The sequence below is a fragment of the Propithecus coquereli genome, unplaced genomic scaffold (assembly GCF_000956105.1).
Source record: "Propithecus coquereli isolate 6110/MARCELLA unplaced genomic scaffold, Pcoq_1.0 Scaffold3, whole genome shotgun sequence".
Lineage (NCBI taxonomy): Eukaryota > Metazoa > Chordata > Mammalia > Primates > Indriidae > Propithecus > Propithecus coquereli.
In genome coordinates this window covers 3,402,803-3,414,347 of record NW_012148618.1, presented here as the reverse complement: position 1 = coordinate 3,414,347, position 11,545 = coordinate 3,402,803, and the positions used below count along the sequence as shown (strand labels likewise).

General features: G+C 33.8%; 1 protein-coding gene across 1 annotated transcript; it reads right to left on the bottom strand.

Annotated features, from left to right (window-relative positions):
- Positions 1-4,074: 4,074 nt before the first annotated feature.
- Positions 4,075-5,019, bottom strand: LOC105814197 (olfactory receptor 4K2-like). Its single transcript, XM_012649097.1, has one exon. The coding sequence runs from the start codon at positions 5,017-5,019 to the stop codon at positions 4,075-4,077; it is 945 nt and encodes a 314-aa protein (XP_012504551.1).
- Positions 5,020-11,545: the final 6,526 nt, after the last annotated feature.

Genomic DNA, 11,545 nt, shown 5'->3' with positions numbered 1-11,545 from the left:
TGCAGAGAAGACATTTAGCAGGTTGTTGCAATAGCACTGACTAAGCAGTAGTCTATGTACTATCCTATAATAGCATACTGTGCAGTAGTATTACTATGCAGTATAAATCACCTAGTCTAGGGAGATGGCAGCAGAGATGGAGAGACATAGATAAAGTCAATATATATTTTAGAAATAGGAGAACTCTTTAATGGATTGCATTGGGTGGTGGATGAGAAAAAATGTAGAATCAAAATTGGGAATTTATTAATAGCTAGATATCTATTCTATTACATCCATTTTTCCTCTCTTTCTACTTCTCTCCAGTCTCTTCTTTTCCTTGAACCTTTGATTCAACTTCCTTCTATGATGACCAGGACTCTGCAGTGAATCAACTACAGTGCATCCGGAGGAAGAGTCAAGGGTGGTGCAAATGTGAGAGCCACCTTCGCACATTCGGATGAGTAACACATTGAGGAATGGCTAATCTGATACGCTGCATTGGTGCAGAAATCTTAGCTGGGCTCAGTGAGGGGGCAGTTCAGGGTTTAACGGACCCCTCAGGAATGGGCTCTCCTACCAGAAGTTTCTGAGGTAGAGATTAAGTGTTAATTCTGCAGGTTCAGGAATTTATTAGCCAGATGAAATGTCTGACAATGCTGTAATATTAAGGCTCTATTTTTAACAATTTCCTAAACAGTATGTTCTACCATGTCTCAAAACAAACAATTCCTTTATATTTTCATAAATCTAGACAAAGTCTTTATGTCTATAGTTGAAACTTGTTTATTAATGTGCTTTACATAAAGTGAATAGATAACAATTAAGTCATCACTCAGTTCCCAGTTATTTTTAATAAATCATAATATATAGGAAGCATTTAAGCATTTCTATTACTATCTGTTGAATGGGTAAAAGATGAGACACAAAACTCCAATAGCCCTGATATGATCTTTACAGATTATATGAATGTATCAAATCATCACATGTACCCTGAAAATACGTACATCTATTTTGTATCAATAAAAAATAAATAAGTAAAATTTTTTTTTATTTCAGCATATTATGGGAGTACAGATGTTTAGGTTACGTATGTTGCCCTTGCCCCCCCCAAGTCCGAGTTTCAAATATGTCCATCCTCCGGGTGGTGCGCATTGCACTCTTTGTGTGTGCAAATACCCGTCCCACCCTCCCTCCTCCCCTCCGCCCCCTGCTCAACATCCAATAGATGTTATTCTTATATGTGCATTTATGTGTTGATCAGTTAATACCAGTTTGATGGTGAGTACATGTGGTGCTTGTCTTTCCATTCTTGGGATACCTCACTTAGTAGAATGCGTTCCAGCTCTATCCAGGAGTATACAAGAGGTGCTTTTTTGAAATACATGACTTTTTAACCATGTTTATTTTAAAAACATTACTGGGAAACAAAAACAAGACACCGACCTATTGAACATAGTGCTTTTATTATTTTCCCCCTTCATGCAATCTTGGAATATATTTCAATTTAAAATAAGAAACTCCCAAAATACAATACTTCTTTTGAAAAATACAGGCATACAAAGGACAACACTAACTACCGAAAGACAACAAAGACTAATAATAATTGGCACAGGTCCAATATTTTTACATTAGTGAATATTAGGTAAATTGACACATCCTATTATAGTATAAAATCCTGTTATTTAACTTCAAGTAAGAACTTTTATTTCCATTTCATTAACTGTGATTTTATGCATATTTAACAAAACAGCAACAATAACAATAATATTAGTTAGTATTTTTTAAACTTTTAATGAATACAAAGCAGTGTTAAATATGTTACACATATTTTTGTTTAATTTTCACATCATCACTGGTGGTTAAATACTATTACCACATTTTATAGGTGAAAAATTGAGGCTTAGAAACATTTTTAAAAACTTGCTCAAGGTTGCACAAGAAAGTGGCAGGACCGGACTTCAGACCTACAGCAGTCTGATCCTAGCTAATTACCGGGTACATGCCCCTCAAAGCCAGAGAAACAGATCTTGTACTTTAACGGATCTCCAGTACCTGGCAAGGGCCTGAGACAGAGTAGGTGCTCAAAAAATAATTATTTAACTAAACACTGACATTTCAGGAACAGGGATTTATATTCAAAAACGAAGATAATCATTTTTGCTGAAGAATCGGAATGAGGAAAAAGTACATTTCCACCTTCATTCACGTTTTGTTCATTTGTCAGATTGACATGAGGCAAGAAGGAAGAGATTTGGTTAGAAATGAACTAGTATTCCAAATTAAGCATGCAGTTTTATACCTAGCTGCATCATTATATTTCTTGATAAACTTTCTGCTCGCTGTTTAATTTCAGATGTTAAATATTTGGCTTGGAGGTCGTGCTGAAGAATGTTGAGACCTTAGAAGTCCAAAATAAACGGAAGAAACAATTAATGCCATTTCTTTCTTTGCAAGGTGAGGGTTTGTGTTTTTCTTCGTGGCACTCACTGTTTGACTCCATGATGACAGATTGCTTCCAAAACTCTTTTCATATACTTTAGTCAATTCATGGAGACACAGTTGATCAGGATATCAAAATGTCATGAAATCTAAGTTTTGTCACCCTCATATTAGTAATGGAAAACTAGGAAATGTTCTATTTTTCTGTCACGTATCTTAACAAGCTGCTGTCTTAGAGACATTGTAAAACCAGAATATAATATTTTACATACTAGTGGTTTGCCCTGAAGAAAGTTGATTTTCAGAGGCATACTACTTTAAAATAAAGTGTATTTTTGGATAGAAGTCCAAGCGAAATGGAAATGACATTTTTAGAATCCATGACTCTTCACAAAATAGTCATGACAAACATTTAACCTACCTTTTACAGTTGTTTTTAGAGTTGAAAAAGGGATAGAAAGGTCAAGTGAATCCTCCAGGATAATACAACGAGGAAACAACAGAACCAAGATTTAATTACAGCGTCCAGGTTTGTCTAGAGCAATGTTCTTTGCCCCTTACAGTGATTCAGCCTTAACTATTTAATAGTTCTATGAATTCTCTGGACCTTCAGTTCTTTAGCTGTTAGGACAATGGATTGGCCAACTGGTTGCCAAAAACTGTCTTGTAATAAAAAATCTATTTAACACAATCAATAATAAACCAAATTAGGGAGAATCATACTATACTTTTCATCTTTTCTTCTCAAAGGCCATATTATATTGCAAAATAAACACGAAACTTAGGCTAATAATATTTTATTTTGGAAATGAAACAATTATCATTAATTTAATAGTCAATAATTTTTCCAAACATTAAGTCTCGGTAATAAATGAATTCATTATATCTATTATTTTCAGCCAGGTTTTGAAAGCCAATCAGATTTGAGTCATTTACTTTCCATGGTTTAAACTTTACAAATTGTCATTTTATTATTTGCTATATCAATTATGCAGTGTGATAGTGAGATGGACATCTATTAAGAAACTGTATTGTTAAATTTCAGATCCTTTGAACTTTTCTGTTATGTTCAAAGATAACTCAGAACTCGATTGGACCTGCTAAATCAAGATTGTTCAACGTTATTCAAAAAGTATCCCCTCACGGTATCAATTTTCCCAAGAAAATATTTTCAGTGTTAAGAAAAAAAAAACTGTTTTGCCCAACACTCCCAGTTAAAGTTCTAAATTAAAGTGGACACCATCAAAGGGCCACAAGTCTGTGCAGTAGAGTGCACATGTTCTGGATTAGAAGATAAGGGACCCATATTTTATCTCAGGCTTCTCTAAATAGTCTTAATCTGTTTATAGGATTCAAGGATCTATGAAGCCCTGAATTTATATTCAAAATTTTGCCTATATGTGCATTTTTCTATGAAAACAGCCTTAGGATTTTAACAGATTATCAAATGGATTTAGAATCTCAGAAGGCTTACAAACACTACACTAATATTTTGGCAAGATGTTGTGCATCTCTTATCCCTGGCTTCTACTTTCATGAATTTAAATATTTAAATAACTTGAAAGGCAGATTCTAAGTATAATTTTTTAGTGCTCTAAGAACAAAACTGGTGATACTACATCTCAGATAGATCTGTGTTCATTGTATTGGATATTATGGAGTAGTTTTCCTGAAATCAAAATATTGGTTATTTAGTTTCTTCTTCACTGCTATCTTCATTTCCTGGTTTCTCAAAGTATAGATAAGAGGATTCAGAAAGGGAGTGAAGATAGTATAGAAAACAGAGAGAATTTTGTCCACCAGGAAGTTTGTGAAAGGCCACACATAAATGAAGATGCAGGGCCCAAAGAACATTAACACAACTGTAAAATGTGCAGTACACGTAGAAAGAGCTTTGGATGAACCTGTGGAGGGGTGGTCCCTGATGGTGACAAGAACAATGACATAGGAGGTGAGCAAAAGCATAAAACTTATAAGTGCAATCACACCACTGGTTGAGATCATGAAGATCCCAAGAACATATGTATCTATACAAGCCAGCTGGATGACCAGAGGAAGGTCACAGAAAAAACTGTCTACAACATTGGGACCACAGAAAGGCAAATAGAGGGTAAACGCTAACTGGCTTATTGTATGTAGGAAGCCCACCATCCAAGAAGTTACCACGAGCCCAATGCACACTCTTTGGCTCATAATTGTTGAATAATAGAGAAGTTTACAAATGGCAATATACCTGTCAAAAGACATGGAGATCAGCAGCACAATCTCAGTCCCAGTGAAGAGGTGCAGAAAAAAGATCTGAGAAATGCAGCCCTCAAAGGATATGGTCTTGCACTGAGCAAAGAAGTCCATGATCATCTTTGGTGTGGCAAAGGAGGACAGGCACATGTCAATGACAGACAGATTGCTGAGCAGGAAGTACATGGGGGAGTGGAGGTGTGAGCTGGATAGGACTGTGAGCAAAATCAGGCAGTTGCCCAACATGGTTATTAAATACAAAATGGAAAACACCACAAAGAAGAATGTCTGGAGCTCAGGGGAATCAGTAAGTCCAAGTAACACAAATTCAGATACTCTGGAATGGTTGAACCCCTCCATTAATCTGCAGGCTCTGCTCTATAATCTTAAAAGGAAGAAAATTATAGAGTTGGAAAAATATGATATTTTTACAACTATATACAAAGGACATATAACAATACTTCACCAAAACATCGATTGCCCAGAATACAACTAAAAACCATCGTGGTCAAGATTTTTCTGTTTTGAAACCACTGAGCAAATGCTATCAGATATCACTTGTAAAGGAAAACCTCTTGGTTTCGACCAGCATCAGTACATGTTGAATTATACTCATCACATGCACACATAATTATATACCTGTCTGAATACTAGATAAGAGTTACATAATGCATGTTTATAGAGAAAGATTACATTAAATTTGTGTGCTCTAATGAATAAGGCATATAAATAAAAATTAAAATTAAAATTAAGTTAGAGTTGAAATCTCAAAGGTTTCTCTTACACCAAAAAAATGTAATTATATTGAATCATCTATTGTTAAACACTGGATTTAATTAACACTTTAATATAATAATTTCAGAAGACTCATTTAATATTCTATGAGGGCAATAAATTATTCACTTTGTAATTTCTTAATTCCCTGAGACTACTGGTAACCAAAAAGCATACTTGATCTCATAGAAAAATTTTTCAAAAATGTTTGATTCTCTTCATTCTATCCAAACAAAACTATTATTTTAAACTAGGTGATGCCTTGCTTGGGTGAGGCAAAGTCATAAAATGTAACCAAAACATTTGTATCTTCATTATATCCTGAAATAAAAATAAATAAAAAATAAAAATAAAAAAATAAACTAGAAAAAAAAGATACTTTAAGGACTTAGAATCATTTTTTCAAAATTACTTTTTCCATTTATGTGCTTCCCAAGTTCTACAAACTTCATTTCTTATGTGATATCAATGTTCTTAGAAATAGTCAGAAGTGTGTACAAAGCAAATGAAAAGTAGTCCTGGTAAATGAAATATAATTTTGTGACCATATAGGACTTACTCGTCTAGCCACCAAATGAAATGTAAGCATTTAACTTGAGAAAGTTTAGCTGAATTATTTGGAAAATTGTCCAGATTATTGGAAAATTTGATCAGACTAAAATTAGTTAAGTAAAAAAAATCTAATATAGTTTCAGTTTAGGTGTTTATAAAACTCTGTATACGGCCGGGCACAGTGGCTCACGCCTGTAATCCTAGCTCTCTGGGAGGCCGAGGCGGGCGGATTGTTTGAGCTCAGGAGTTCAAAACCAGCCTGAGCAAGAGCGAGACCCCGTCTCTACTAAAATTAGAAAGAAATTAATTAGACAACTAAAAATAGATAGAAAAAATTAGCCGAGCATGGTGGCGCATGCCTGTAGTCCCAGCTATTCGGGAGGCTGAGGCAGGAGGATCGCTTGAGCCCAGGAATTTGAGGTTGCTGTGAGCTAGGCTGACGCCACGGCACTCTAGCCCGGGCAACAGAGTGAGACTCTGTCTCAAAAAAAAAAAAAAAAAAAAAAACTCTGTATACCACCAAAATCATTTCTTTTTTTTTTAGTCAAATTGCTTTTTCCACATTTAACACTATATGAGTTCCCTTGTTATTTTAAATCATTTGATAATTCTCACTTTGCACATTTGAATATTTCATCTACTTTTGATAATGATTTAATTATTAATAGATAAGGTCATATAGCTAATCCTGTGTTATAATTTATTCATCTTTGGAAATATATTTTTGTTCCTTATTCTGTATAAAAGTTTACAAAGTACACTAAAAAAGATTAAAATAGAAATATGTCAGTGAAACATGGTGGACCAATGTCAACAAATGTTAAATGTCAATATACTAACATTTAACTTATAGTCAATATTAATATGAATGGGAAAGAAGTCATTGTCATAAATTCAGAGAATTAGCAAATGGAAAGAAAATCAATAAATGAACTATTTGATTTTTATTTCCTTAATTTCCCTCTCATTCATTTATTTCCAATGATCCCTCAAAAAGTTCTGAATAATAAATAATAATAAAAATGAAAATCTCATATTATGAAAACTTGACACTACTTACTATTGAAATTTCTTTAGATTATAGATCAATACACATACAGATGTAACTGTTCTGAAAATACCAATGTATTAATTCAGTGAAAGGATGTTTTACGATTATGTGATTTCTTTTCTCTGAATTAACTGATTAGTTGATTAAATTTCCAGATTAGCCGGCTATTTTCAGTTAAAAGTGATAGCATCGTTTCTAGGCTAAAGAATAAGTCTTAGCTGATTTACTGTAAAAACTAAAATAAATATTCCAAAACACTTTAGTCTTCTTTTTTAAATAACTATCACAAAGTTTTCATTGATCCCATATTCTGACTTTATAGTAGAAGGATCATAGCAATTCTTCAGTTACAGCAGCAAATTTCACAGTCCAGTTAGAAGAGGAAAAATAATGAAGGGAAAAAATATCTGATTCATTTTTTAATTGTTGCTGTACAGAAGGAAATGTACTGGAAATGAGTTGTACTCTCCAAATCACAACTTACTTTATTATTCCATCCTTAACTCACTCTGTAGACGAACGCTCCACACCTAAATGTAAGTGTTACCTTCAGCAATATTTTTCATTTATGTTTTCCCATGTGGAGGAAAATCTAGTTACATCCTCATTTACTTTCACATAATCAGATTGTTTTGTCAATATTAATAAATATTTTAAAATTTTGTCACAGGACAATATTCTAGAAATCTTAAAACAGAACTATTGTCCAGTGATTAAAAGTGGTTAAGGTATTCTTGACCTTGATTATATCTCAGTACCGTCTAAGATTTGGCCTCTACTTGCGAGAATTACATTAGATAGTCTATATAAAGCTCTAATCAAGCCTGAGAGGGGGGTGTAGGATGAAAAATTACTTAACAGTTACAATGTACATAATCCTGGTGATATTTACACCAAAAGGTCAGACACTATATCCATATGTGAACTAAAAATAAAATCCTAAATCCCCACTGACTGAACAGACCTCTCTTGGCCAAAGGACTCCAGAGAAACTTTAAAACTGAGTTCCCAGCCATGATGGAATGGGAGGTGGAACACACATCATTTTATCCCTCCCTAGCTAACGGCCATCCGGCTTTATTTCCTAAGAGCCAGACCAGCATTCTTTCCTGATAAAAGACCACCAACCATGAAGTAGTTTTAACAGTCTACAGAACTTGATACAGAAAGGGTTTTGTGTCCTTGTTTCACCTTTTTGACATTGAGGGTGGCCATTTTTAAACATGGACCCCACAAAAGGACAGAAAGCCCCATCGCTCAGATACATAGCTCTCTTTGCATAAATATTCACAACTCCTACAGTTTGCTATATATGTATATTTAGCCACCCTATTCAGTATAAAATCCTGTTCCCTTTCTCCCTCCATTGAAGCAGTTATTCCCAGGTTGTGGCTGGGAGCCTTGCTTTCCAGCCTGCTGGAATGGCCACCGTGTAAACTCCAAATTACAAATCTCTTTATTCTTTTCAGTTAACACATGTAATAAAATGGTACTTGTACCCTCTAAATCTATAAAACTTTAAAAAAAAAAAAGGAAAAAAAATGTTCTGAGCATATTTCCTGGGCAACCCATTCAAGAAATTTCTTAGGTTTAGCAAATTCAAATTTAAGAATGCTGTTTAGAAATAATCAGCTTATAATGTGCAATAAAAATATTCTAATCTAATTTCAGTTCAGAGATTTAGAAAAATACTATGTGCTACCAAAATAATAATTTCATCTTTTTGAAGTTAAATTACTTTTTTTATAAAAAAATGATGTAAGTTTCTTTTACAGTAAATGCATTGAAAATTCTCAGCTTATACATTTGAATATTTCTTCTATTTTCCTGATAATAATTTATTGATGGAAACTATTCTTATATTTAATTATATATACATAAATATGTATTTGTTTTCATTGTAAGTGAATAAACAGCTGTTAGGGGTTTTTTTCCTCCTCTTCATCTCCAGAAAGGCAGCTTTAACCACTGTTTAATGGAACCATCCATCTTTATGTCTTTTAGTTATATATACTTCTTCTTTACTATCCTCCATTATTTTTGCTTTATATAATTACTAAATAAATGCTATTTTTTTTTTTTTTTTTGCTACATGAAGAACACCAACCACAACTGTTTTTCAAGTTACTACCACATCTAGCTTTTAACCTACCAGCTATACAGCCAGAATCAAAAACACCATGTCTTCTGAGATGCACAAAACTACTGAAATCACCATGGTCTTTAGTAAATGTCAGAAGCCTGCAGTATGCATATATATTTTCTGTTGTCTTTGCATAAAACCCTTTAGAAGGCAGTGACATTTAGGAGATCAGGGATTAGACATTACAATCTACTTGCAATGGGAGTTATTAAAATGTTGAGCCAGCTTTTCAGAGTTTCAAGAAGAACTATGGAGTGTGTCTTTGCTATTTTAAGTGAGAATGCACATCTGTGATAGTAGTGTTCATTACAAAGCAGTGTTCATTACAAAAAGGGCACAACTGAGACTTGCCTAGGAGAAGAAGACATTTAAGCAGTCATTTAATGAACACATGACAAGCAAAAATTATTCTTTCAGATATGGAAACATTCTCATCTTTATGCCTCAGTGTTCAAAGTTCCATAATTGGAAAATTATTTTTTTAGATTATGGCAATTTATCTACAGCAAACACTTGTCTACTGGAGAGTTACGTATTAAAGGGAAATCAAGTATTAAAGTTTCTGATAAGACATTTAAAAATTAGCACAGGCTAATAGGTATAATGATAGCTACCTCATCAGACAGGAGAAGCCTAGGGAGGGGAAAGTTGGAAAGCCCAACATAACTGGGAGAAGTGAAGACAGGTATTAGGCAAGTACCTTAGCAGAATGGTGTAAAAATTAAATTATAAAAATAAATATGAAACATTCAGCCCAATGCCTGGCACAGAGAAAGTACTTAGTAAAATATAGTAGAAATAATAGCAGAAATGATTATAATAATTATATCATTATTTTTTGAAGTGTCCATGACAGATCATCCAGGAAGATACTGAATGTGTATTCACAACTTGAAACCATAAACTGAAGGTCTCGCCATATTTACATGGAGGCCAATTATTCATATAAGGCTTGCTCTCTAAACATAACCTTTTCCCCAAATACCTCAGTGATTTGACCTCTTCATAACTGTCATACTTACACAACATTCCCCACAGGACTGGCAATAGAGCACAAGAAAATATTCCGTAGCTAGCCACATTTCTAGCAGTCTTTGAAACAAAAAGAATAAGCAACTTTGGTGTTAAGATACTTTTTCTTCTGTAAAGACAAAGTAAAAAACACAAGGGAAAAAAGACACAAGAAAAAAACTTAACACAACACTTGCAAAGATTTAGTACAGTCATCTGCAGGGGACTGGTTCCAGTACCCTCCCTGATACCAAAATCCATGGATATGTAAGGCCCTGATCTAAAATGACATAGTATTTGCATACAACCCGTGAAAGAAAATGAGTAGTCTGCCTACTTGGGGCTTCTAAGAGTTGTTAGGCCCTGGGAAAGATTGACTTTGGAGACAGAGTCACAGAGCTTGACCTCTTAATTATTAGCCTTTTGTGATAGATTAACTTCCTTCCTTAATTTCTTGTTCCTGGCTCAGACCAGATGGTGCCTAAGATAAAAGACCCCTTGACTGAGATAAAACCCTCCTTGACCATTATACCCTTAATGTGAAATGTTAGATATACCCTTCTCAAGAAAGAAACACTGCCCATAAGCAATTGATTTGCTGTAACTATGCATCAACCTTGTATGGAAAATGTTGAAATCCTATTAAGCTTCCCCAGACCTTGCCTATATAAATGACCCTCAAATCTCTCCACTTTGAGCACTGATCCTATCTTTTGGAAGTCTGTGTCCTCCCGAGTGGTGGCTATCCACAAATTTGCATGCAAATAAATTCAATGTTTGTTCATATTGCCTGAATCCCATTATTACAGTTGACAAACCTAAGCACATCCTTCCATATACTTTAAATCACCTCTAGATTACTTATAATATTTGATATAATGTAAATACTATGTAAATAATTGTTATACTGTATTGCTTTTTTACTAGTATTATTTTATTATTGTGTTGTTATTTGTATTGTCCTTTTTTTCAAATATTTTGAAACTGCTATTAGTTGAATCTGAGGATGCAAAACCTGCAGATACAGAGGGTCAACTGTAAATCTGAAATATTTGTCCTAGTGTAAAACAAAAGGTAAGGGTATATTATTAATACTAGAGCAATCCTGGGAAAAATGTATAATCATACAGGTATAATTATTATTAGAGTAATCCTGGGAAAAGGCAAGAGAATTAACAGAAAAATAATAGAATTAGTAATAAAAGACAATTCAGAAAGAGAGAGCATGAAGGAATTTGGGGGTATTATGGAACTTTTCTATATTTTGGTTGTGGTAGTGGTTACATAAATCTATTTATGTGCTAAAATTAATAGACTGTATGCCAAAAGAAAACATAATCAATTTTACTTTAAGA

What these genes read in the sequence shown, in the direction of transcription:
- LOC105814197 (XM_012649097.1), bottom strand. Translation starts at nt 5,019, where the DNA reads ATGGAGGGGTTCAACCATTCCAGAGTATCTGAATTTGTGTTACTTGGA.